Source organism: Oncorhynchus kisutch, linkage group LG3, assembly GCF_002021735.2.
Source record: "Oncorhynchus kisutch isolate 150728-3 linkage group LG3, Okis_V2, whole genome shotgun sequence".
In the NCBI taxonomy this organism is placed as follows: Eukaryota; Metazoa; Chordata; class Actinopteri; order Salmoniformes; family Salmonidae; genus Oncorhynchus; species Oncorhynchus kisutch.
In genome coordinates, this window is record NC_034176.2 from 26,929,777 (window position 1) to 26,957,743 (window position 27,967).

Below are 27,967 nucleotides of genomic sequence, written 5' to 3' on the forward strand. Positions count from 1 at the left end.
GTGGCAGCTGCAAAGAAGTACTTGGGTGTACAAGATGTTATTGCAGAAGAGTTACAAGGTGTGTTGAACGATAATGTCCCGTCCTTCCCGGCTGCCAGCCTGGTATAGTATAAAATAGGGCCAAGTAGTAGTGAGGTTTTAATGGGTATAGGGTTAGTTGGTAGGGCAATTTCTTATTCACTTTTCCCATCCTTTTTTCTCTCCCCTTTCTGTGTCACAAAATGTTATGAATTCACACTCCCAAAACAGTAGGCTGATACACAGCCCACACAATAGGTGGTGGCATGCACCTCTAACAATGTTTGCTTACCGCCATAATACCGTAGAAGAAGAAGCAGAGGAAGGACTGTATGGAAATAGAGAGGGCGTGACCTGAGGTTACAATTTCAGGTGAGAGCAACTGAAGGGAAGCAAAGGTTTTGTGCTGTTTCAGTCTGTCAGGACTCTTGGAAACAACTTTACCTTTGGAATATTGCTGAACAGAAAGGTAATTTGTATTAATTCATTGTTTTGATTGTTTTCTTGAATACTGTCAAAATATTATGAATATGAGCTGATATAATCAAGAGTTACATTTTCAAATTCCTCACTCACTCGGCAACAGCCACTAAGTTGGAGAGGGGGATAATTAACACTTACGTAAAATACAGTTGGTTATATTGTAGAGTATATGTCCTCCTGTAGTATTTACTCCCCTAGTCTTGGACAGAATGGCCATATGCCATTCTGTCCAGAGTTATCTATCCCCCTCAGAAAGAGCGCCCCTCAGAAAGAGTGAGCATATTTTATCGTTGTAGTTTCAGTACATGATAAAGACTACATATCTGTTAGCTGAGTAATGTTTCCTCCATAAAACTAGATTAAAATTACAATGAGGAAGTACACATTCAAACAATTCAGTTAATATTGTATTATCATATTTCTCTTGATGTGCCATACAGGTTTACCAATATGGTCACTATGCGAAAGTGCCTTACATGCTCAAGACTACAGTTGGCTGTGATGTTTGTGCTAACAGTTTCTCTCAACACAGGTGAGTTGTCAAATAAATCAGGGTTTCCTAACCTAGTCTCCCCATGCTATCCATTATGTTGGGCCCTTCTGGCCCACACTGCACAAGACCACATTTTAGTTTAATTCATATCAAGTTTTTTCTGTCCATTTATCTTTGTCAGGGGATGTAAGATGTGCCTGTGCGACAGGCATTGACTGTACATTCCCACGCAACAGGTTTATTTTGCTCAATGTAAACAGCAGTTGGGGTGGAGCCCAGACAGTGTCCCAGGTCATAACAACGTCAGTTTCTGCTGCATTCAATAGCCAGTGTCTGTCCTACATGTTGGATATATCAAATGTATCAGAAATGCATTTACACTTCTGTGAACTGCTAATGCAGTTTTTCCCCATTTAGAAGTTGTCATTTTAGTCTGTCCCTGCCTGAGGGACTCCACATTCTTTGTAAGTGTCAATCCTGAATGTGTGTTTTTCTCTGAACCCTTAGATGTCATAGAGGGTATTCAGATAACATCCACAGGGCCTCAGACCATTCAGAAAGCCCAGGGGGAGACAGTCACGCTGGGGTGCACCTTCACCTCTGACGCCTCTGACATAGGAGAACTGGACATTGAGTGGTTGAACGTCCGTCCAGACATGACCCAGAAAGACCAGCTGGTGAGACTACAGAGCAGGGGACAGAGGGGATCCTTGATATGGATAACTTATGGGGAGGGTTTGGAGTTGAAACATGCATTATCAAATTAATATGTTATCAATACTTGTGTTTTTGTAGTTTTTGTCATTGAACTGACTCTATCTCTTAGATCTTATCTTATTCAGGAGGCAAAAAAGTGCATTATGGGGACCCCAGGTTGTCTACCAGGATGGACTTCACAAAAGACCCCCCACTGGGAGACGCATCCGTCTCCATCTCTGCACTGAAGGCCTCAGACACAGCCACCTACCAGTGCAAAGTCAAGAAAGTGCCGGGTGTCGACATGCGAAAAGTCACTCTGGTAGTGATGGGTGAGGAAGGCCGCCCCTCCCAGACTGGTTTCTGTTTTACCAGTTTCATCATTCCACTGTCCTGTGTGCCATTTTAAAATTTGCTCTCTCACCGAGATGGAATGTTAACTAACACCCTGTTAACGCCTTGTTATCTCCGATACTTCCATCCAGCAGCCACACCTCTTTCCTTTGTTCCTATCAATATACCAAATTTCCTCTGGTGGAAATACACTTAGAAGAAATCAACAAGTTTACACATTGGCCCATTTTGCATTTGGTTGCAAAAATACATATGTACAGTACAGGGGCGCAACTTTGGGTTTAGAAGCGGGGGGAACATAATTATATACATTTTTCTGTCCAGTCAGATTATTAACAAACCAAACAGCCTACCCGACCACTCGGAGGTGTCCGCATGGTCCTAAAGCACACCGTTGCTTCGTTTTGTATCACATTCCAATGATAAAACTGAGGGGGGGGGGCAAAAATGCAATGTCCCCAGTGAAAGTTGCGCCCCTGGTACGGTACATCAAAGGAAATCTTTCCAAAGACACTGTTTTACCTCTATTCTCTTGCACCAGTTCCACCATCAATGCCTAAGTGCTGGGTTGAAGGTGGCGAGGAGAAGGGGAGCGATGTCACCCTCCGATGCAAGTCCTCCGTGGGATCCATCCCCATCAACTATGTCTGGACCAGAGAGAGTGGAGGGGCCATCCCGCCCACAGCAACACAAAGTAGGAACCAAGAACTAAAGCCTCTAGATAAGACATGGCACACATAACCATAGATATACTGTACATGTTGATATACTGCGGTAAGGTGTGGCTTGTAGCTGGCAGTGATTGTCTTTGTGGGTTTTTTTTAGACTCTCAGACTGGAGAGCTGATGATAAGAAATCACTCAGAGAGCTACATGGGAAACTATCTTTGTGTGGTGTCGAATCCTGTTGGCAATGTGCAGTGTAAATGCACCCTGCACGCATACAACCGTAAGTTTAAAACCACAAATATCTTTAAGCCTGTTAATTGGGAGAAAGAAAGTGAGAACGGTGCATATGTGTGGACCTATTCCTTGGAACCTGTCTGAATATCAGGACCTTTTTAGCTACCAACAAGGCAGGGACCATAGTGGGTGCTGTGATTGGTGGCCTGCTACTGTTGCTCCTCCTCCTGCTTCTCATCTGGCTTCTGGTCTGCTGCTGCCACAAGCGTCGCTATGAGAAGGAGGTTGCCCATGAAATCAGGTATGAAATATGACATTCCAAGAATTACAGGCTGCAGCAGACAAACTGGAAAATGAATTTAACTTCTACCTTTCTGTGCTTCTCCTCTGTGGCCTGGCACTACCCCTGCCCACCAGGGAGGATGCCCCAGCCCCAGAGAGTCGCCCCGCCAGCAGGAACTCCAGCTTCCGCTCGGTCCTAGGCTACCGCTCCCACCCAGGGGTGGTCTACAGCTCAGTAAGAAAGGGCCAGCCCAAGAGGACAGAATCAGGCCACAGCAGCATCTACACAGACAGGAGCAAAGGCACGCCCGCCCCCAGCAGGCAGCAGGCCCCTCTGTTGAAATATGACAGCAGTTATGGCTACCCTGTGTAACAATGATTTGGGTTGGGATAAGAAACCTCATCGCATTTTTTAAATGTCAGTTTAGGACATTTTACCAAACTTCAGTATAAACAGCTATCACATGCAGGCATAGACCGCCACAGTTGAGATGTCATAATATCCATAAAACCTAGCAGTCAAACAGAGAAATGGTTCTGATTGTTTTCCTCCATTTTTCCCATAGGGGATTTTAGAAACACTTAAAATAAGGTCTGTGTAGGCTTACCCTGGCATGACGTTTTGATAAGCATTTAAATTTGTCTCGGACAAGGTGACTTTTATCAAAATATTTGGCTCTATTTTCTCTGTTTGAAAATGCTAATTTGCATCAAAGTAGACATCATGCAAGACTACAAATCAGTGCAAGCTCCTGACACCTTTGCTAACAGGTAATGTGGCAATTTTAAAACTTGCACAAGACAGTTCACAGAATTGTCAGTATAAAGGAATTTAGCCATTTTTTTCAATTCTACATTTAGCTAACATGTAGATAGTTAATCGAGAGATTCTTACCTTTGCCTCGATTCGGCAGTTTTGTCCAGATCATCATGGTATTTGTAGTTCTTTATGATAGCCACATACAGGCAAATATATTGATAAAAGTCACCTTGTCCAAGAGATATTTACACGGTTATCAAAATGTCACACCAGGGTAAGCCTACACGAAACACAGCTCTTATTTTATTTTAAGTGTTTCTAAAACGATTGGAACCATTTCCCTGTTTGACCGCTAGGTTTTATGGGTATTGAGATTCATACTGTGGTACTCTATTAAAGGATATGTTTTATGTATAATCTCATTCCCAGCCAGAGCATGTGAGGGAGTTGAGCGGTTGGAAATCCAGACAGGGAGCCTAAGAAGGAACGAAAATGAATTATTTAGGCTAAATCATTTCAATTATTTCAAGGCTATAGTCTACAAAAAAATACATAGTGAAGCATTTGCGAGTGCGACACATTTGGCTGGTAGGGACATAAAGAGCAACCTTTTGTTGTATTAAATCATTGTAGTTTATTAATTGCGTATATAGGCTGTGACTTACTTAGAATTAAATACAAAATACACCAAAAAATGACCTATTAGTGCCTTTGAATTTTTTAAAATACAAGTTTGGCCAGTCTGTGGCTTCAGGCTCATGCATGGTGCCTGGAGAGACGGCCAGCAGCAGAGAATACCCTCCCCACACGTGCAGAGCCCCAGGGGATGCTAAACACCCCTTTGCCCACTCTTGCTGGGCAACAGGTAGGCCTGAATGTTTTTAGGCAAAATAACTCAATCAAAACAGAAAGCTGCTTGAATGTGTGAATATGACAGGCCTATTGAGCCAAAATCAATTATGGCCTGTTGTATAGATAATAGAACAAAAATACACTTAAAGTTTAAGAGATCAGATTTTTTGTTTAGAAATAATTTGCTACAATGACACAGTTATCTACCCACCTCGTACCTTTCTTTTAGCATGTGCATGCAGTAAGTACACGATCATACTTTCAGAATACGTGTCTTTTCAGATTCCACAAAGATTATTTAGTTGTGTACACTATATCACCGCACTCCCTCTCTTGCTCTTGGTCATCGTCTTGGTAAATCACCTTTATTAAGCACCTGTGTGTTTCATCAGTTTCTTTTTGAAAATATTTAGCGAACTCCATGATAGTAGCTATAGTTAGCAGCACACAAGTAGACTGTAAATGCATGCTGGGCCGGGCATGCCCTGAGCTTGTGAAGTGAGTGGTACTGGCCTGAGCTCGTGAAGTGAGAGCGAAATTGGAGCCTGAGAAAAGCCCTACGCTCCAGCCTTTGGGAATCACGCTCCAGTCTAATTGGGGAACGCTCTGCTCACATACTCTGTTCCCAGCCACTTCCACCCGAAGCTTAGCCTGGGGACTATTGGTGCAATAGTGCAATGGATAATATTTTAGTCACGTGTAGATAAATTCAGGATTTTGCAAATGAGAAAAAAAGGTTATATTTAAAGTGTATGTATGCAGTGAGTGTCAGATGTATGTGAGTGTCAGATGTATGTGAGTGTCAGATGTATTTAAAAAAAATCTATGTATGTTTTAATTTGCCCAGGAGACAAGTAACTAAAATGTTTGTCATCCTTTCTATAATTTCCCAATAAAGCACTTTTTTTTACTAACTTGTTTATCAAATGTGATTAATCTGTGTCACCAACTGAAAAAAGCAAATGACCCCACCCTCAACACGCCAAGCCAAATTCACGAGGGAACTCATTTTGACTAGTGATGCTGCAGATTTGATTGACAGACTTTCGTTGGAAATCTTTTTTTATGATGAGATGGAATAACATCGTGTGCCAGTCAGATATGTGATATGTGATATGATATTGATTTTGGTAGAAAACAAGAGTATGAAGCAGACTGGCTTCAGAAGTAGACAGCTCAGGGGAGAAAATCTGGCAGAAAGTCTATGATCAAAGAATTTTTTCTATCTATGTAGAAGTAGTGTGGAATGTCTACAATGATTGATTTGGCTGCAAGGATCTCTGGGTTTTTGCTTTCTCTTTTTGGTTTGTGCATTATCATACTATAGACCGGGTGTCAAACTCATTCCACGGAGGGCCGCATGTCTGCGGATTTTCCCTCCTTCCTTGTATTTGATTGATTAATTAAGTTGACAAATTAGTAAGGAACTCCAATCACCTGATTGTCTAGGTCTTAATTGACAGGAAACCCCATAAACCAGCAGACACTAGGCCCACCATGGAAGGAGTTTGACATCCCTGCCATAGAGCATAATACTGGATCTACTTACTGCCGGGTTCAAAACAACTGGAAACTCTGAAAAATGTGAGGTCAAATCATGACGTCAGTGATCTCCAGGTCAGAAAATCGGAGCTCTTGAAAGAGGCCCCGAGTTGGATTGACCGTTGAAATCGATTTTTCTCAAGTTGGTTTGAATGCACTGAAGTCGGATGTCGAAGATTTCCAAGTTCTGAGCTCCCAGTAGTTTTGAACACAGCATTAGTATAGCAGGGGTGTCAAACTCATTCCGTGGAAGGTCTAGTGTCTGCAGGTTTTTGTTTTTCCCTTTCAATTACGCCGGAGACAACCAATTGTGACCTTAATTAGTGACCTTAATTAGTGACCTTAATTAGTGACCTTAATTCATCAATCAAGGACAAGGAAAGAGCGAAAACCCGCAGTTATTTGGCACTGTGGAATGAGTTTGACACCTGTAACCTAGACTCCTCTTTCTATACTGAACAAAAATATAAACACAACATGTACAGTGTTTCATTAGCTGAAATAAAACAAATTCAGACGCACAAAAAGCTTATTTCTCTCAAATTTTGTGTACACATTTGTTGACATCCCTGTTGGTGGGCATTTCTTCTTTGCCAAGATAATCCATCCACCTGACAAGTGTGGGGACAATTAAAAAAAATCCTGATTTGCTGGGCATGGCTCCCCAGTGGGTGGGCCCGTGTAACTTGTAAATTAACTACCAGGTACTGAAGCATTTCGGCTCTCCAGGACCAGAATTGAACAGCCCTGCTATAAAGTGATGAATTAACACAGAATTTGAAGGTGAGCCAAAGGCAGGTTGCCCCCTTTATGATACGTAAATTGACCTTGTGGGACGATGTGTAAATCTGTGGCCATAGCTCCAGGAAGTACATTTGCATGGACATTGGACCTCCTGCCTGAGAGGTTTTGTTCAGTATCTGTGGTTTGGCAAACCTGTCATGCTGCAGTACTTCTCGTACAGTAATTCCACCGGATATACACAACTTCACCCCAGGCCCATGGAAATACCCTGCCACCACTGTCTTTTGCCATCCCCACCATGCAAATACTGTTGTGAATGGAGTTTGATGCTTCTCTATAAATTCCAATCAGGCTACTCTGAAATCAAAGGGTCTGTGCCTCAACTTGCGATGCCATTGTCAGTTAACATCTTCAGGCAACTTCTAAAAGCCATTCTTTGACCTTTTTTCAAAAATATATTTTCATCTTCAATGCCAAGATTTTGAATCAGACAACCTATTTCAAGTTGTACTAAAATATCCAAGAAAAACCATCAGACGCAAAGGGATCTTTTTCTGAGGTAAAGCTGCATCCAAAATAGCCACACTCAACATGGTATAATTGCTTACCTTACCCTTGTGGACTTTAAAATGTTTTCCAATGAATTTTCTATTTGTACATTTCTTCTACAGAGAACAGAAACCTCCTGGCTATGTGTTGGTCTGATTCAAATGAAGAAAACCCTTGACTGTCTGTGTTAAGTGAAGAATTTGAAAGTAAATGTCATATTAAAAAAGCTTGCAAAATATGGTATTGAAACATTCAGGCACTACCTCCCCCTCAACCTCAAACACACCTTAAAATACCTCAAATTAGCTGGTGGACATTGTTTTAAAGAACCAACAGCACCATGCAAGGAGCTAATAAGGTGACTATCTGGGTCATAACTGGCCTGATGGCCGTCCTCACCATGTTCTTCAACCTGTTCATCTTCCTGATGAGCCTGAGGAGCTATAAGCAGAACAAACACTGGACCCCCTGTGAAACCATCATCACAGCCCTGTCCTTGGCCAATGGAGCTCACCAGCTGCTCTGCTATCTCTGGATGACCATGACCGAAATAGACAAAGACTGCCGACTGGAAGAGCTGTTCTACTCCTTAATGATATTGACAGTGTTCAGCCTCAAGTTCACTATCATGTGGACCACCTCCTTCCTGACCTTCTACTACAGCACCAAGCTAGTGATCGAGCCCATCCACTGCTACACCAAGATCCAGGAGGCCATCCTGAAGCACGTCACCACGGTGGTCCTGGTCATCCCTATGTGTGGTCTCAGCACGTGTCTGCCTATGCTGACTGTCCTCGTCCCTGAGAACAATACATCGGAAAACAAGGACTGCGGTTCCATCATGCCTAATGACACCCCTGGCATGATCTATAACACTGTTTATCTAGTCCTCTCTAATATCCTACCGGGAGTTCTGATGGTAAAGTGTTGCATATCCATCTCTGTTCACCTGGGCATCCATCTCCAGCACATGAAGGCCAGTACCAATGGTTCCCACGCACCCAAGCTGGGCTCTGAGATGCGGGTGATACGCATGACCCTCGCCCTGGTGGTTGTTTTCCTCTGTTTCATGGTGGTTGATTTATATGCGTACTATCAGGTGACGGTGAAGAAAGAGAATGCTATTCTGCTCTCTTTTCTCTTCACCTCCATCTATACCACTTTCAGTGCCTTGGTTCTTATCTACGGTAAGAAGACATTCTGGAAGGTTCTCCTCCACTCTTACAATGTCGGCCTGGAAGAGTTTCCCTGTCTGTCCTGCCTAAAGGTGCCAGAGACCAAATGCAAACCCAGCTCTGCTCACACAGTCAAACACTGAGTCAGACCAGGGTAGCCACAATGGCCTTGGGTACATTAATTTAACATGTTGCGGTGAGCATTCTGGCACAAAAATGGTCACTGTGCATCACCCAGGTGCGTGACCCACATTGGTGGTGATGAGGTGAGTTTCCCTCTGCTATGTAAAGCATTTTGAGTATCTGTTAGAAGAAAAGCACTATATAAATCCAATTAATTATTTGCATGAATATGTTTGGATAGTATGGATTTAGAGTCATCTTATTGTCTGACCACTTAACTTCATCATTAGGTTCAATGTGTGGCTTGTTTTTCCATGCATAAACCTATATTAGATACATAAAATAACATGTGAATAAATATTATAGTATTTTAGCTAACAGCCCTGTCTCTGTTGTTTAATGTTCTTCTCAGTATAATTAAGAATATTTTTCAATGTGGTGTAGTTATTAATTCATGAATAACCTATGTCTTTTGCCATTACAGATATTGATTAAAGATTTACAGTCCATATTAATATCATGGCTACTCATTATAGGGCTTTGCCATAGCCTACAATAAATGCCTCTATTTCGCCTTTGTTTCTCTCATCTCAATAGCTAATATCCAGTGTCAGTTTCCAGCTTTTTCAGTTGAGAGCATAGTGAATGGGATTCTTATGGTTCTGTATATTCCTTTGACATCTATACCAAGGTCATTACTAGATGATAACAACCAAACAAGACACTCTACCAATCAAACTGCATTTGGAAAGGGTGGTTAATATTTGCTGAAAATCTGTACGATGTGATTTATAGTGGTTGCATACACATTCTGTATAACCTCTGCTCACAAACCATCTAGAATATTAAGGGAAATATGCAGGGGTGGAAAGCATACTGTAATATCCTACTCTAGTAGAAGTACTGTTACTTTAAATACATTTTACTCAAGAAGATTTAAAATTACTGGTGTAAAAAAAACTACTCAAGTAAAGGTAAAAAGGTAGCAAAAAAGTACTCAGAGTGAAAGTAATTGAGTTACTATTTTATATAAAAACCTTAATAATTAGCTACCTTCGCTAAAGTTACTTGAAAGTTGTTACACATGATCTTTGCCATGCATTAAATTGAAAAGGAAGAGAGGAAATTAATGTACAGAAGGAATTTATGAGTTGCTACAAGGTAAAAAATTAAGGATTTGTAAAAATAATATACTATTAACATTTGAAAATAAATGAAACATTCTAAGCAATTAAAATGTATTGATAAATACAAAACCAATACAAAATAAAGTACATAAACAATGAAGTTGCCAGACTTCAATATACTCCATAAATAAACATGTCTAATCCTTCACCTATTCAATCCCTCATTCACCCCTCTGATACTTGATACTTGTCCAGAGGACCGGCCGACATTCACGGACTCACCCACACACTCTTTCCCTCACTCACTCACTCACTCACTCACTCATCAGGGGTGGAAGAGTACTGAAATATCCTATTCAAGTAGAAGTACTGTTACTTTAATGAAATTTTACTCAAGTAGAAGTAAAATTACGTACTTTGAAAACAAGAGTAGTTATAATTAGTTACTTTACACCTCTTAAAATGTGAAAACCATCTGTCCTATTTCGGCAACACTGACAATAAATACCCCACCGCTACATTCCCTCTAGCACCATCTAGTGAAGTCTAATACGGAGATACACAGGGGCATTTATTATCAGACAGCTGCACTCAAGTCTACTTATGTCTGTCAATGGCATGTGGTCAGGAATGTTGTTTATGTCCAAGAAGATATGGGTAAATGTTGACGGTAAAAACCAAGCCCAGCTAAACTCGTCCATGGATGAGCACACATCACAGGGCAGCCTGGAAGCATCCCTACAGTAGTCTGAGGCCATGTGACGAAGGGACTGCAGGGAGAGTGATATCCTGTCCACCAGTATGACAGGAAGGAACAGGCCATTAGCAAACTAGATTAACATGACCAGTAGCTAAATATCACACAGGCCCTACTGCAATAAACAACACTAAACTACGCAATAAACCTCTCTCCCCAGCCCAGCCCACACTACTGTACAGAAACAACCTGCTTTCACGTATGGGAAACATTATTGTGTTTTACTTAAGTCCACTTCAACATATACGCTAATGCTACGTAAAAAAATACATGTTCTTCTCAATATAGAACATACAAATAAAGCATGAATATAACTGAAACAGAATCATATGTATAACATGCATAACCGATGGTATCACAATGAAATGATTGACAAGACATAAATTCTCTCACTATTTACTGGAAAGAAAATTAGGCTTTGTGTGACAGAATAAAAACTATCTCAGCAGATGCTGAGGCCCTCCATTATCATCGCAATTATCACAATTATTGATCAAAGAAGCTATAATGATGTCCCGTCCAGTGCCTATTATGTCCTTGATAAGAGAGATAAGGGATGATAAAGGCAATAGATGAGTAAAGGATAATGATTCTAAGAACCACTGCTGACAGGTTAGAGGCTGAGAGTTTAGCCTTCTGTAACAATACTTCATTTCAACTGAACATTTTACCTCATCAGCATACATGTTATAACAAACAAAAGTCACCAAACAAATAACATTTATTAAATTATTTATTTCTGTTATGGTCGGCTTTACAAGTTTTATTGGTCAAAAATGTATATTACATCTCTTCATGCTAGCTAGTACATAGCTATAAATCTCTTTACAAATATCTGTTCTGATCATTGTTAGAAAAACTCATACAAAAAGGTTAGTTCCCTTCGAAAATAAAAGACTCATTCTTGCACTATATAAATCAACTGCATAAAAAAATAAGACTGAATTAAAAAAAAGTATAGAATGTATATATTTGGACCTGGTAATGGTTTTCACCACCTACATCTGACTAGCGGTGGAATATGCTGCTCCAGTGTGGCATTCGGTGCTAACCAAGGGACACCATTGAGAGGGACCAGAGAAGAGCAGTACAGATCATCATGGGCAGACTACACCTCCTGCTCCGATACATGCACCAATCTGGACCTACCACTCTCCACACGCAAGGAGTCTCTCAAGATCCTTCGTAATCCGATCCCTACCACCATATGCTCTAAACGATAATCCGTTAGTGTACACCTGACCCACTCCACAACTTAACTGTTCCACTGCAGGACTGAGTGTTTCCGTTGCAGTGCCATCCCAGCCATTGTTCGCCTGCTTAACAGTTGTTGGTGAACATTATTTGTACATTTCTCATTGGCTACATCTGTTTTTTATTGTGTTTTAGTTAGTATTGACAATTATTATTTTCAAATGTAAGTTGTACTCACAATTCAGCATGTTGCTGCTATTTGTACAATGTTCTGTTGAAAAAACGATACAAAAAAACATTCTCTCTCTACCATAAATGAGAACTTGCTTCAACGAAATAGATTAAGCTGATTTGTATAGAAAGCAAGAGGTCAAGATATAAAGTAGTTTGTTCTTAAAAATAAAAATATACAATAAAATCAAATTTACATTAATTCAATCCAGTGCATGTCTCTAAAAAATGTGATATCATTGAGGTACTTGCATATCTTAGTGTGCTTACATACTGTATCTACCTCAACTACCTCATAACCCTGGTACCCTGTGTATATAGTCAAATTATCTTTATTCATTGTGTATTTATTCCTTGTGCTATTATTCTTCTATTATTTCTCTTTTTTTCTCTCTGCATTGTTGGGAAGGCCCCGTAAGTAAGCATTTCCCTGTTGTTTACAAAGCGTGTGACAAATTACATTTGATTTGATTTAATGCATAGCTACACAGTATTATGAGTCAGTCAAGGTTATTCAATTTGACTTTATCTTAGACAAATACTACTGATTCAATGATTTGGGGAAAATGCCATTTTGATTACAATCTCAGTTCCTTCAAAAAGGACTACTATGCAGGACTAGGACTACGGGGCAAAGAGAACCAAAACGTCAAGGGTTGGCATTTACTGTCATTTTAGGTCAGTGCTGATGCAACCATAGATGTAAACTATATAATCAACAACAACAGAATCCAAGCCTGTGCGTGCTGAAACCAGTTGTGAATCACATACCACACATTCCCTGCCTTTGATCAGTAATAGTGATTCTAATTAAAAGGTTTTCACCTAGCTATATCACATAATAAAACATTCAAATGCAGTCATTGCCTGTGCTTTTTTGTGAAGAATGCACCGGAATTGATTAACAGTTCAGTGTGATTCTAACACATAATGACAAAAGATAAAATTGAAGCTTTGGTTATTCCCTTACCTAGCAGTGATATAAAATATATACAACAACATTTCAAAGTCCCTTGGGAAATGTGTTACGGTCACCGTTATTACTACTTTTTCAGAAATACAGTTGAAGTCAGAAGTTTACATACACCTTGGCCAAATACATTTAAACTCAGTTTTTCACAATTCCTGACAATTAATCCAAGTAAAAATTCCCTGTTTTAGGTCAGTTAGGATCACCACTTTGTTATAAGAATGTGAAATGTCAGAATAATAAGAGAGAGAATGATTTATTTCAGCTTTTATTTCTTTCATCACATTCCCAGTGGGTCAGAAGTTCACATATACTCAATTAGTATTTGGTAGCATTTTCTTTAAATTGTTCAACATGGGTCAAACGTTTCGGGCAGACTTCCACAAGCTTCCCACAATACGTTGGGTGAATTTTGGCCCATTTCTCCTGACAGAGCTGGTGTAACTGAGTCAGGTTTGTAGGCCTCCTTGCTCGCACCTGCTTTTTCAGTTCTGCCCACAAATGTTATTGGGGTTGAGGTCAGGGCTTTGTGATGGCCACTCCAATACCTTGACTTTGTTGTCCTTAAGCTATTTTGCCACAACTTCGGAAGTATGCTTGGGGTCATTGTCCATTTGGAAGACCCATTTGCGACCAACCTTTAACTTCCTGACTTAAGATGTCTTGAGATGTTGCTTCACTATAGCCACATCATTTTCCTACCACATGATGCCGTCTATTTTGTGAAGTGTACCAGTCTCTCCTGCAGCAAAGCACCCCCACAACATGATGCTGCCACCCCCATGCTTCACAGTTGGGATGGTGTTCTTTGGCTTGCAAGCCTCCCCCTTTTCCCTCCAAACATAACGATGGTCATTATGGCCAAACAGTTCTATTTTTGTTTCATCAGACCAGAGGACATTTCTCCAAAAAGTACGATCTTTGTCCACATGTGCAGTTGCAAACCGTAGTCTCGCTTTTTTATGGCGGTTTTGGAGCAGTGGCTTCTTCCTTGCTGAGCGGCATTTCAGGTTATGTCGATATAGGACTCGTTTTACTGTGGATATAGATACTTTTGTACCTGTTTCCTCCAGCATCTTCACAAGGTCCTTTTTGCTGTTGTTCTGGGATTGATTTGCACTTTTCGCACCAAAGTACGTTCATCTCTAGGAGACAGAACACGTCTCCTTCCTGAGCGATATGACGGCTCCGTGGTCCCATGGTGTTTATACTTGCGTACCATTGTTTGTACAGATGAACGTGGTGCCTTCAGGTGTTTGGAAATTGTTCCCATGGATGAACCAGACTTGTGGAGGTTTATAATTCTTTTCTGAGGTCTTGGCTGATTTCTTTTGATTTTTCCATGATGTCAAGCAAAGAGGCACAGTTTGAAGGTAGGCCATGAAATACATTCATAGGTAGACCTCCAATTGATTCAAATGATGTCAATTAGCCTATCATAATAGATGCCAATTAGCCATGGCATAATTTTCTAGAATTTTCCAAGCTGTTAAAAGGCACAGTCTACGTAGTGCATGTAATCTTCTGACCCACTGGAATTGTGATACAGTGAATTATAAGTGAAATAATCTGTCTGTAAACAATTTTTGGAAAAATGACTTGTGTCGTGCACAAAGTAGATGTCCTAACCGACTTGCCAAAACTATAGTTTATTAACAAGAAATTTGGGGAGTGGTTGAAAAACAAGTTTTAATGACTTCAACTGTATGCTTGTTTCTTAGATATTCACAGGGCACATACACCACAAGAACCAGTTGGTTGGTTCTTACTTGTCGTAAGTATCAGCAATATAAATTGTTGACATGTAATTCTGAAGTACATAACAGGTACTGGTCCTGTAATAGTTATGTAACAATAAAGTGCTACAGTACCACAAAATAAACCAAGCCATCCCAGGCAGCAGGTGGAGGATCCTCACTGAGGACTGTGCTCGTAGGAGCCGGGGAACATAGACTTCCTGGTCTTAGGAGGAGGTGGAGGGGGCTTGCTTTCAATTTTCTGAGGCAGAGGAGGAAGGAACTATGGAGAGACCAGGGTAAAAAAAAAACTTTTAAAATAATCTGTTTCACAACGCGCATTTTACAAAAAATATAGATGTTTTCAGTTTCGCGGTACCTCAGAGGAGTTTTGGGGGAGGTCAAACATCTCGTGGGGATGTTTCTTTGGTGGCATGGGTGGGGGTGTCCCAGGAGTGTCAGTGATGGCATCATTATCTTCAAGGAGAGATGAATAACCTGCATAGAGAGAGAGTGACAAAACACACATATTTTAGGCTGCATGACAGGTAAAACTGTGTGTGGATGAGGCATGGATCCAATACAGGGTTGATCTCTATGCCTGTGCAGTTGACTTTTTCTGTGTTTAGGGTGAACCGGTATGTATCTCTAAAAGGTTGTTTGGGATAGGCTGCTTTGAAGGTATCCTTCGTGCGTAGTTAAGCTACGTACTGGAGCTGCGAGGAGTATGAGGAGAGGCTGGCAGGGGGCTGAGAGGATTGCCAAGGCTGAGCTGAGAAGAGGCTCCCTGGAACAGAGACAGGGTCAGGCGACGGTCCCCAAACTGTAGGCTTTTGGGTCTCTGCTGCTTCTCTGGAAGGGTCTGCTAAGGAATAGAGTACAAAGATACAGCCCTCCTTGAAATCAATCAAGTACATGGGTAATTACTTACATTCTCAAATTACACCTTTGTTGCCTTTGTTTATGAGCCCAAACCCGTTTAAGTTACCTCATCTATGTCTGGCTGTCTCTCCACCAAAACCTGTGACTTGCTCATACTCCATTCTTTTCTGTTCTTTCGGCCAATCCGGTTGTCATCTTCCGAGCGGGACAACATCGAGGCCCGGCGATCATTGGCAGTGGCACGGGACAACAGTGAACTGATGATGGATATCAGGATAGATAGAGAAAGAGAGAGTGAGAGAAATGGGGGGTTGGGGGTGTACAGTTAGAGGGATTCATTGGCATGTGCAAGACATCAGACAATGTCACACTGTGAGATGTGGAAAAGCACAGACAAATACTCCTTACAAACATAGCAACACAAATTGACCACCAGAGCAGCACAAAGAGAGAAACACAGCTAGGGAGAAGGGAGGAGGAGGGAGGGAGGAGGGGGACTGTCTCCTGGGAGGAGGAGGGAGAAGGAAGGAGGAAAGAGGAGGAGGTGAAGGACTGACTCCTGGGAGGAGGAGCGCCGTGAGGGTCCATCAGAGGAAGCGGAGCCGCTGGAGAGTCCTGAGGAGGTGGTGGAGATGATGGAGACGGTGGACATGCGGCGCAGGGTGGAGGACAGGATGTAGGGAATCACTACTGAGCCCACGCGACTCTTCTTCCTCTCAGTCAGCGAGCAGGGCTGGGACACACAAATGGGATTAAACATCATCAGGAACCTTGGCAGGGGATGCGTGGATTGACAGGCAAAACACTAGCAGCAATGGAGTGCCTAAAGAAAGATTTATATAATGTACACTCTGCTTTGAATGAGGGGAGTTTAATAGGGAGGCAGTCAGAGGAGCCAATAGCTAAAGTTGCCACCCTCTAACATTAAATTGAGTTTTCTGCTGGCAACAGACCAGGGTTATGACGCCGTAATGCTTCTCCACTCTCTCCCGCAGGTCAGAGAAACAGGTGAGCAGGCGATTGTGTAAGGGCTTCAGCTGCTCCGTGGATTTCTCCCCGTGGATCCGGATCCCATCAGCCAGGAGAGGGATCTGAGGGGAGAGGAGGAGGGAGGAGCCTCTGTTCTTACAGCATGTACTGCATGTCTAAGGTCAGGTTCAATAACAAGGGGAGAATGAGGATATACTGTACCTGGAGGGCAATAAGATGTTTGAGGACCTCAATGCTCTCAAGGTCCTCTGGGTGTTCATGTATGTAGGTGTCAGTGAAGAATGCCTTCAGAGAAAGAAAGGAGGTGGAATAAACATTTTTATTACTGGGACATATGGTCACAATAAATAGTAGCTAACATAACAGAGCTGCCGCTTTCAAGGAAGCTTTTAAGAAATCCCGCTATACCCTCCAACGAACCATCAAACAGGCAAAGCGTCAATACAGGACTAAGAACGAATCATACTACACCGGCTCTGACGCTCGTCGGAGGTGGCAGGGCTTGAAAACTATTACAGACTACAAAGGGAAGCTCAGTCGAGAGCTGCCCAGTGACACGAGCCTACCAGACTAGCTAAACTACTTATATGTTCGCTTCGAGGCAAATAACACTGAAACATGCATGCGAGCAGGTCTGTGTGATCACGCTCTCCGCAGCCGATGTAAGACCTTTAAACAGGTCAACATTCACAAGGACGCAGGGCCAGATGGATTAGCAGGACGTGTACTGCGAGCACGCGCTGACCAACTGGCATGTGTCTTCACTGACATTTTCAACCTGTCACTGACCGAGTCTGAAATACCAACATGTTTTAAGCAGCCCACCATAGTCCCTGTGCCTAAGAACACTAAGGTAACCTGCCTAAATGACTACCGACCCGTAGCACTCACGTCTGTAGCCATGAAATGCTTTGAAAGACTTGTCATGGCTCACATCAACACCATTATCCCAGAAACCGTAGACCCACTCCAATTTGCGTACCACACTAACAGATCCACAGATGATGCAATCTCTATTGCACTCCACACTGCCCTTTCCCACCTGGACAAAAGGAACACCTATGTGAGAATGCTATTCATTGACTACAGCTCCGCATTCAACACCATAGTGCTCTCAAAGCTCATCAATAAGCTAAGGACCCTGGGACTAAACACCTCCCTTTGCAACTGGATCCTGGACTTCCTAACCCTGGGCCACCCCCAGGTGGTGAGGGTAGGGAACAACACATCCGCCACACTGATCCTCAACACAGGGGCTCTTCAGGGGTGCGTGCTCAGTCCACTCCTGTACTCCCTGTTCACTCATGACTGCACGGCCAGGCATGACTCCAACACCATCATTAAGTTTGCCGATGACATAACAGGCCTTATCACCGACAACGAGACAGCCTATAGTCAGGGGGTCAGAGAGCAGGCCGTGTGGTGCCAGGACAACAACCTCTCCCTCAACGTGATCAAGACAAAGGAGATGATTGTGGACTACAGGAAAAAGAGGACCGAGCATGCTACCATTCTCATTGACGGGGCTGTAGTGGAGCAGGTTGAGAGCTTCAAGTTCCTTGGTGTCCACATCACCAACTAACATGCTCCAAGCACACGTGAAGAGGGCATGACAAAACCTATTCCTCCTCAGGAGACTGAAAGGTGCGTACGGCCCAGTACATCACTGGGGCAAAGCTTCCTGCCAACCAGGACCTCTATACCAGGTGGTGTCAGAGGAAGGCCCTAAAAATTGTTGAAGAAACCAGCCACTCTAGTCAAAGACTGTTCTCTCTGGTACCGCATGGGCCACCCTAGTCATAGACTGTTCCCTCTGCTACCGCACGGCAAGCGGTACCAGAGCGCCAAGTCTAGGTTCAAGAGGCTTCTAAACAGTTTCTACATCCAAGCAATAAGACTCCTGAACATCTAATCAAATGGCTACCCAGACTATTTGCATAGCCCCCCCCTTTTACACTGCTGCTACTCTCTGTGGTTATCATCTATGCATAGTCACTGTAAGAATTCTACCTACATGTACATATTACCTCAAATACCTACACTAACCGGTGTCCCCGCACATTGACTCTGTACTGGTACCCCCCTGTATATACTCTTGCTATTGTTATTTTACTGCTGCTCTTTAATTACTTGTTACTTTTATTATTATTTTTTTTTAAATTTTATATGCTTTGTTGGTTAGGGGCTCGTAAGTTAGCATTTCACTCTAAGGACCACACCTGCTGTATTCAGCGCATGTGACTAAAACACTTTGATCTGATTTGAAAATAAGAACCAGGTGACAACTCTTCACTTAAATGTGAGATAAAATTGGAAAGGATTTAAACTCTTACAAAATAATATTGGAAGTCAAACCTTCTCATAGTTGGTGTAGCCACCCATGACGGCAGGGTCAACAATGCCATTGAGCATCATGGAGAGTGGGTGGACTGACGTGGAGCTGTCACAGGCCTGCTGCTGCACCAGGTTACTGAGCTTCTCATTGGCCATCTCCATGGTTTCCACAGCATTCTGCAGGGGGCTGATCTCCTCCTGACCAATAGAAAAGCAAGGAGAGGTGAGGAGACATTGAAGTGTAGAAGACCAAATTGATTGAGTATGAACTATTTGCTGTGGGTGGTAGCAGAGTACTCAACTGTGTTTAGATTAAACATAGAGCACATGAACACCAGTAAGTCTGTCTTACTGTGCTTGTCATCATCATTACTGAGAGAACTTACAACAGAGATGGACTTCACTTCAAACCATTTGAGAATCCCTGGGAAGTAATAAGACGTGATGTAAGTTGTCCTCTCGATCCACATGGTCTGTAACATGAGGCAGAAAATATGCAGGAATGATTAACACAGATATTTTGAGCAACAACCTCGTGCTAAACTGCTAAGTAAAAGGGCTAAATTCCTGAGTTCCTTAGCGATGTTCAAAGACAAGAGTGTTAGTATAAATGGAGGGATCTGGCTTTGTTGGGACTTTGCAGCATGGTGTGTCTGTCAGAGCTGTGTGAAAGGTACTCACTGCAAATTCATTGTCTGGGTTCTTTGCACCTTTCCTGAAGGGTCTGGAATACTGGAACTGGTCCACTTCATTGGTTCTGTAGTAGCTAGGAGAGGAAGAGGGACCAACAATGTAATGCAAATTAATCATACCACAAACTGTTGTGTCCTTACTTTAGAATCTGCTCAGGGACCCCCTTGTCTTTGAACTGGGTGGGCACAGTAAGGACTGGCTTGACTGTAAAACACTGGATGTCTGTGAAGAGCAGCTAAGGAAAGGACTGTATATTATTCAAAAACTAAAACTAATCCCTAGTGCTATAGGTAAACAGAGACTGGGGCCCCAGTAGATTACAGGTTCAAAACTGTGTAAAAAAACTGTGTAAAAATGAACAATGTCCTGATTAGAAGCATTAACACCTATTAACATTTAAATAGCATTAAATAGCTAGGAGAACGAGGGCATGCTGCAAGAGGGCTAAAGGATACGCTGTCCTTGGGAGTTACAGATGTTGTCCCCAGGGGGTGCTGTGCTGGTCATCCTGGCGGCGTTTGGGAACTGAGACAGCAGCTTCAGACTGAAGTCCTCCAGCCACTCGTACTCCATACCACGGTAGATGAACACTTTGTTCTGTATGAGCAAATCCATTCAAAGATGAGTATTCATTACCCCTTGACTTAATCCACATTTTGTTGTGTTACAGACTGAACTCAAAATGGGTTACATTTATTTTTACACACAATAATGGCAGAGTGTAAACATGTTTATGACATTTTTGCCAATTTATTGAAAATGTAATACAGAAAATACAAACTGACATAAGTATTCACAACCCTGAGTCAATACTTTGTAGAAGCACCTTTGGCGGCGGATACAGCTGTGAGTCTTTTTGGGTAAGTCTCTAAGTGCTTTGATTGTTGATCATTGCTAGACAACCATTTTCAAGTCTTGCCATAGATTTTCAATCCACAACTGTAACTAGGCCACTCAGGAACATTTAATGCAATCTTGGTAAGCAACTCCAGTGTTTTAGGTTATTGTCCTGCTGAAATGTGAATTCATCTCCCAGTGTCTGTTGGAAAGCAGACTGAACCAGATTTCCCTCTAGGATTTTGCCTGTGCTTAGCCCTATTCCATTAACATTTATCTTAAAAAACTCCCTAGTCCTTGCCAATGACAAGCATCCCCATAACATGATGCAGCCACCACCATGCTTGACAATATGAACAGTGTTACTCAGTGATGTGCTGTGGATTTGCCCCAAACATACCACTTTGTATTCAGGACATAAAGTTAATTTCATTGCCCAACGTTTTGCAGTTTTAATTTGGTGCCTTATTGAAAACAGGATGCCTGTTTTGGAATATTTGTATTCTGTACAGGATTCCTTCTTTCACTCTGTCATTTAAGTTAGTATTGTAGAGTAAACTACAATGTTGTCGATCCATCCTCACTTCTCATATCACCACCATTAAACTCTGTAACTGTTTCAACGGTGAAATCCCTGAGCAGTTTCATTCCTCTTAGTTTGGAAGAACTACTGTATCTTTGTAGTTACTGTGTGTATTGAAGCACCATCCAAAGCCAAATGATTAACTTAATTATGCTCAAAGGGATATTCAGCGTCTTTAAAAAAAATACACCTACAATCAGTGCCCTTCTTTGTGAGGCATCTGAAAATCTCCCTGGTTTTTGTGCTTGAATCTGTACTTGAAATTCACTATTCGATTGATGGACCTTATATATAATTGTATGTGTGGGGTACAGTGAGTCATAAAAAATAAATATTAACCACTATTATTGAGTCCATGATTTCTTAAGCACAGTTTTACCCCTGAACTTATTTTGGCCTGCCATAACAAAGGGGTTGAATACTTATTGACTCAAGACATTTTAGCATTACATTTTTTTATAATTTAAAAAAATGTCTACAAACAAAATTGCACTTTGACATGATGGGGTATTATTGTGTGGAGATCAGTGACACAAATATTCAGGCTGTAACAAAATGTGGAAAAAGTATAAGGGTGTGAATACTTTCTGATGGCAGTGTATATGGTAGCCAATCAAGTATGAATTATATGATTTATATGATTTAATGTGGCACAATCATTTCGCTACACTCGCATTAACATCTGTTAACCATGTGTATGTGACCAATAACATTTTATTTTATTTAATTAATTATGATGTTGTTATTGAACTATATGCTACAGAAGATGTCCAATCTTAAATTAAAGATGAACTGTGGTATACAGGAATTTGCCACTGCAGTGTAGAAATATTGATGTTATGCCAAATCAAAGCAGTTCTGTCCTTGATTTTTAATTTAACCCTTATTTAACTAGGCATGTCAGTTAAGAACACATTCTGACAAGAACCTGACAAGATTATGGAAGGTATTCAATCCATAGAATCACCTACTGCTTTTTGGAACTGATAACTAGTATAGCCTGCATTATACATCGTGAAACATTTTTTTCAACAATTTACTATCTGTAACGAATCTCGTGGGTTGAAGAAGGAGACCAAGGTACAGCTTGGTAGGCGTTCATGATTTTTAATAAACTAAACACCGCAACAAAATAAAAAAAAGTTGAAAAAAAACAAAAGTGCAGTTCTGTCATGCAACAAAACAGCTAAACAGAAAATAACTCCCCACAAAACCCAAACGGAAATACCAACTTATATATGATCCCCAATCAGAAACAACGATAGACAGCTGCCTCTGATTGGGAACCACACATGGCAAAAACAACAAAGAAAACATAGAATGCCCACCCTAATAACACCCTGACTTAACCAAAAACAGAGAAATAAAAGGCTCTCTAAGGTCAGGGCATGACACTATCATTGAATTTGATAAGTAAAATTAATAAAAGGCACATGAACACATAATCTCTGGTGAATAAGACAGACCTTGAAATATGCTATGTAGGCTGAATTTAGGAAAATAGTTAATAATCTCACTCTGAGGAAAGTGGGGAATCCAAGGCCATAGTATCCCATAGCAAAGTATTCTGGCTGAGGCCGCATGGCATGCATTATATTCTCATAGAACTGGGCTTGCTGTTTCTGTGGACGACAGCAAAGAGAGTAACAAAGCCACAATCAGGAACACAGACAACATACTGTAGTATCTCATTACAACTGTAGAAAAAACAAATACAAACATGGTTCAGTGTGAAATGTAAGGATCCATAATGAACATAGATTGTCTGGCACAGTCTGACAGAACACAGTTTTTGTACCACTCCACTGCAGCGAAGAACGGTTGAATACCACAATGACACAGTATTTACAAAAACATGACATAAAATAGAGTATCACTTCATAATTCATTCACTATCACTTCCTAACGGCAGATGCCAGTATGTCAACTGGCAGTGCATGGGTGAGACTGTTGGCAGTAACTCTTATCTCTTCCCCATTTCCTCAACTTCTGTTTTCTGATGTAATGAATTGTTTTTTTCTTAAACTATTACTGTTATTTGGATTGGGCTAGCTGAAATGACCTTCTGTCTTAGACAAGACATGGTTATCCTAGCCTTTGACAATGTATCTTGAACAATTCATTCACATTGTATAGTGCCTTCAGAAAGTATTCATACCCATTTGATTTATTTCACATTTAGCTGTGTTACAGCCTGAATTCAAAATGGAATAAATATATTTATTTTCTCACACATCTACACACAATACCCCAAAATGACAAAGTGAAAACATGTTTATAAATTTTTTTGCAAATTCATTGAAAATTAAGTACAGAAATATCTAATTTATATAAGTATTGACACACCATGAGTCAATACAATAGAATAACCTTTGGCAGTGTTTACAACTGTGAGTCTTTCTGGGTAAGTCTCTAAGAGCTTTGCACACATGGATTGCACAATATTTGCACATTCTTAAAATAATTATTTAAACTCTGTCAAGTTGGTTGTTGATCATTGCTAGACAGCCATTTTCAAGTCTTCTCATTGATTTTGAAGACGATTTAAGTCAAAACTGTAACTAGGCCTCTCCGGATACTGAGTTAGGAAGGACGCATGCATCTTTGTAGTGACTGGGTATATTGATACATCATCCAAAGTGTAATTCAAAACTTCAACATGCTCAAAGGTATATTCAATGTCTGCTTTTGAAATGTTTTACTCAACTAATTTTTACCCAAAGACCTCCCTGGTCTTTGTGGATGAATCTGTGCTGGAAATTCACTACTCGATTGAGGGACCTTACAGATAATTGTATGGATGGGGGTAATCATTCAAAAATCATGTTAAATACTATTATTGCACAGAGTGAGTCCATGACATGTATTATGTGACTTGTTAAGCACATTTTTACTCCTGAACGTATTTAGGCGTGCCATAACAATGGGGTTGAATACTTATTGACTAAAGACATTTCCACTTTTCATTTTTAATTAATACAAATAATAATCTAAAACATAACTCCACTTTGACATTATGGGGTATTGTGTATAGGCCAGTGACACAACATTTCAATTGAATCCATTTTAAATTCAGACTGTAACAACACATTTGGGAAATATTCACGGGGTGTGAATACTTTCTGAAGGCACTTTATGTAATTAACTCCTAGCCTTTGAGAACACTGAAAAGCATGCCAGTACAGCATTAGACCTGGTCCTATTGAAAAGGCCTCACACTAAATTGGCAGTGGGCTATTGACAATCCCTCTCTTGCGATGTTGGTGAAGCCTTTTTACCATGAAGAAACTAAGAGGATAATACTTTTTAGTTTTACTTTGCATGTTTTTAAAGAAACATCTATAATCAGTAGTGACAATATTTTGAATAAATCTCAGACTACAGCACAATAGCAGAAGATAAATCGTCTTACCAGCAGTTGGCTAATCTCCATGAAGTCAAACATCTGGTTCTCGTGCATCTTTGCCAGCTGTTTACCCATCTCAATGGCTTTCTCCCACATCTGAACAGACACATGCAGCAGTTGGTAAAAAAAATGAATTAAATATGAACATGAGATGTGAACATGGTCGAGACATCACCATCTGTCCCTCACTAACACCTCTATTCAATCAATAGTTTATCTGGGAGCAAGACATCGTGGTCCGTGACGGGCTGGTTTTCCTTTTGTAGTCCGTGATTGACTGTAGACCCTGCCACATACCTCTCGTGTCTGAGCCGTTGAATTGCGACTCTACTTTGTCTCTATACTGACACTTAGCTTGTTTGATTGCCTTACTGAGGGAATAGCTACACTGTTTGTATTCGGTCATGTTTCCGGTCACCTTGCCCTGATTAAAAGCAGTGGTTCGCGCTTTCAGTTTTGCGCGAATGCTGCCATCAATCCACGGTTTCTGGTTGGGGAATGTTTTAATAGACGCTGTGGGTACAACATCACCGATGCACTTGCTAATAAACTTGCTCACTGAATCAGCGTATTCATCAATGTTATTGTCCGACGCTATGCGGAACATATCCCAGTCCACGTGATCGAAGCAATCTTGAAGCGTGGAATCCGATTGGTTGAACAGACCTGAGCACGGGCGCTTCCTGTTTTAGTTTCTGTCTATAGGCTGGGAGCAACAAAATGGAGTCGTGGTCAGATTCTCCGAAAGGGGGGCGGGGGAGGGCTTTATATGCTTCGAGGAAGTTAGAATAACAATGATCCAGGGTATTGCCAGCCCGGGTTGCGCATTCGATATGCTGATCAAATTTAGGGAGCCTTGTTTTCAGATTAGCCTTGTTAAAATCCCAAGCTACAATAAATGAAGCCTAAGGATATGTGGTTTCCAGGTTACATAGAGGCAAAAGAAGTTCTTTCAGGGCCGTCGATGTGTCTGATTGGGGCGGGATATACACAACTGTGATTATGATCGAAGAGAATTCTTAGATAATGCAGTCGGGATTTGGTTGTAAGGAATTCTAGATCAGGTGAGCAAAAGGACTTGAGTTCCTGTATGTTGTTATGATCACACCATGTCACCATGATGACGTATCCCGAGTGAGCCATGTTTCCGTGAAACAAAGAACGTTGCAATTTGTGATGTCTCTCTGGAAGGCAACCCTTGCTCGGATTTCGTCTACCTTGTTGTCAAGAGACTGGACATTGGCGAGTAGTATGCTCGGGAGCGGTGCGTGTTGTTTTGGGTCGCTGGCTGGGATCCGATCCATTGTCATGGGTGGTGGACCAAACAGAGGATCCACTTCGGGAAAGTCGTATTCCTGGTCGTTATGTTGGTGAGCTGACGTTGCTCTTATATCCAATAGTTCCTCCCGACTGTATGTAATAAAACCTCATATTTCCTGGGGTAACAATGCAAGAAATAACACATTACATTAAAAAAAAAATACTGCATAGTTTCCTAGCAACGCGAAGCGAGGCGGCTATCTCTGTTGGTGCAAGGAGGTTCCTCAGCAACCATCACTCCTGTGTTCCAATGGCACGTTGTGTTAGCTAATCCAAGTTTATAATTTTAGAAGGCTAATCGATCATTAGAAAACCCTTCAGCACAGCTGAAAACTGGCCTTCTTTAGACTTGTTGAGTATCTGGATCATCAGCATTTGTGGGTTTGATTACAGGCTCAAAATGGCCAGAAACAAATAACTTTCTTCTGAAACTTCAGTCTATTCTTGTTCTGAGAAATGAAGGCTATTTCATGCGAGAAATTGCTAAGAAACTGAAGATCTCTACAATGCTGTGTACTACTCCCTTCACAGGACAGCGCAAACTGGCGCTAACCAGAATAAAAAGAGGAGTGGGAGGCCCCGGTGCACAACTGCGCAAGAGGACAAGTGCATTAGAGTGTCTAATTTGAGAAACAGACGCCTCACAAGTCCTCAACTGGCAGCTTCATTAAATAGTACCCGCAAAACACCAGTCTCAACATCAACAGTGAAGAGGCGACTCCGGGATGCTGGCCTTCTGGTGTTTTGGTATTAATGATGCTGCCAGCCATTTGCACTATTTAATGAAGCTGTAGCTATTTGATTAGCTGTTCAGCTGTCTTATGGCTTGGGGGTAAATGCTGTTCAGGAGCCCTTTGGTCGCAGACTTGGCGCTCCGGTACTGATTTCAGTGCAGTAGCAGAGAGAACATTCTATAACTTGGGAGGCTGGAGTCTTTGACCATTTTTAGGACCATCCACTGACACCGCCTGGTATAGAGTTCCAGGATGGCAGGGAGCTTGGCCCCAGTGACGTACTAGGGCGTACGCACTACCTTCTGTAACGCCTTGCAGTCGGAAGCTAAGCAGCTGTCACACCAAGCGGGAATGCAGTCAGTCAAGATACTCTCAATGGTGCAGCTGTATAACCTTTTGAGATCTGAGGGCCCATGCCAAATATTTTCAGCCTCCTAAAGGGCCAGGTCTCTGAACTCCTCCCTGTAGGCTGTCTCATCGTCATCGGTGATCATGCTTACCACCGTTATGTCGTCTGCAAACTTAATGATGGTGTTGGAATCGTGGGTGAACAGGAAGGGAATAAGCACGCATCCCTGAGGGGCACCCGTGGCAGATGTGTTGTTGCCTACCCTCATCACCTGGGGGCGGCCCATCAGGAAGTCCAGGATTCAGATGCACAGGGAGGTGTTTAATCCCAGTGTCCTTAGCTTAGTGATGATCTTGGAGGGCACAACGGTTGAACGCTGAGCTGTACTCAATGAACAGCATCCAGGTGTTGATGTGAGTTATGACCAGCCTTTGAAAGCATTTCATGGCTACATATGTGAGTGCTATGGGATGATAGGCATTTAGACAGGTTACCTTGTTGTTCTTGGGCACATAGACTATGGTGGTCTGCTTGAAACCTGTAGGTATTTACAGACTGGGTCAGAGAGAGGTTGAAAACGTCAGTGAAGACACTTGCCAGCTGGTCAGCGCATGCTCTGATTATGCGTCCTGGTACTCCGACTGGCCCTGCGGCCTTGTCAATGTTAACCTGTTTAAAGGTCTTAATCACATTAGCTACGGAGAGGATGATCATGCAGTCATCCGGAACAGCTGGTGCTCTCATGCATGTTCAATGTTCTTTCCTTGAAGCGAGTATAGAAGGTATTTAGCTTGTCTGGTAGGCTCACGTAATTGGACAGTTTGCGGCTGTCCTTCCCTTTGTAATCCGTG

At 41.7% G+C, this 27,967-nt stretch overlaps 3 protein-coding genes across 5 annotated transcripts in view; 2 read left to right on the forward strand and 1 right to left on the reverse strand.

Moving 5' to 3' along the window:
• Window positions 1-365: 365 nt before the first annotated feature.
• vsig8b (V-set and immunoglobulin domain containing 8b) lies at window positions 366-5,754 on the forward strand. Its single transcript, XM_020462965.2, has 8 exons — window positions 366-487; window positions 942-1,033; window positions 1,502-1,671; window positions 1,821-2,022; window positions 2,586-2,738; window positions 2,870-2,992; window positions 3,109-3,247; window positions 3,364-5,754. Exons 2-8 carry the CDS (start codon window positions 952-954, stop codon window positions 3,599-3,601), a joined length of 1,107 nt encoding a protein of 368 aa, XP_020318554.1. The 5' UTR covers window positions 366-487; window positions 942-951; the 3' UTR covers window positions 3,602-5,754.
• A 2,060-nt stretch (window positions 5,755-7,814) lies between these two features.
• Window positions 7,815-8,993, forward strand: tas2r202 (taste receptor, type 2, member 202). Its single transcript, XM_020465263.2, has one exon. It carries the CDS (start codon window positions 8,016-8,018, stop codon window positions 8,991-8,993), a length of 978 nt encoding a protein of 325 aa, XP_020320852.1. The 5' UTR covers window positions 7,815-8,015.
• Window positions 8,994-14,862: 5,869 nt separating this feature from the next.
• Window positions 14,863-27,967, reverse strand: part of LOC109879159 (dedicator of cytokinesis protein 5) — a 52,972-nt gene continuing 39,867 nt past the window's right edge. Inside the window, exons 38-51 of one of the 3 annotated variants that reach the window (XM_020471356.2) lie at window positions 24,720-24,809; window positions 22,825-22,929; window positions 20,343-20,484; window positions 20,028-20,109; window positions 19,876-19,960; window positions 19,581-19,667; window positions 19,216-19,392; window positions 17,062-17,145; window positions 16,824-16,961; window positions 16,428-16,603; window positions 15,977-16,127; window positions 15,700-15,850; window positions 15,368-15,486; window positions 14,863-15,271 (exon numbers count right to left, since the gene is read on the reverse strand). In XM_020471356.2, the coding sequence (XP_020326945.1) occupies window positions 15,167-15,271; window positions 15,368-15,486; window positions 15,700-15,850; window positions 15,977-16,127; window positions 16,428-16,603; window positions 16,824-16,961; window positions 17,062-17,145; window positions 19,216-19,392; window positions 19,581-19,667; window positions 19,876-19,960; window positions 20,028-20,109; window positions 20,343-20,484; window positions 22,825-22,929; window positions 24,720-24,809 (1,692 nt within the window). In that variant the 3' untranslated portion in view covers window positions 14,863-15,166. Of the gene's footprint in view, window positions 15,272-15,367; window positions 15,487-15,699; window positions 15,854-15,976; window positions 16,128-16,427; window positions 16,604-16,823; window positions 16,962-17,061; window positions 17,146-19,215; window positions 19,393-19,580; window positions 19,668-19,875; window positions 19,961-20,027; window positions 20,110-20,342; window positions 20,485-22,824; window positions 22,930-24,719; window positions 24,810-27,967 lie in introns of all 3 variants that reach the window. The other 2 variants (XM_020471349.2, XM_031819777.1) reach the window with 2 other exon arrangements.

Coding starts and splice junctions, on each gene's coding strand:
- vsig8b (XM_020462965.2), top strand. CDS start 952: ATGGTCACTATGCGAAAGTGCCTTACATGCTCAAGACTACAGTTGGCT. Junction 1,034..1,501: donor AACAGTTTCTCTCAACACAG/GTGAGTTGTCAA, acceptor CTGAACCCTTAG/ATGTCATAGAGGGTATTCAG. Junction 1,672..1,820: donor TGACCCAGAAAGACCAGCTG/GTGAGACTACAG, acceptor TCTATCTCTTAG/ATCTTATCTTATTCAGGAGG.
- tas2r202 (XM_020465263.2), top strand. CDS start 8,016: ATGCAAGGAGCTAATAAGGTGACTATCTGGGTCATAACTGGCCTGATG.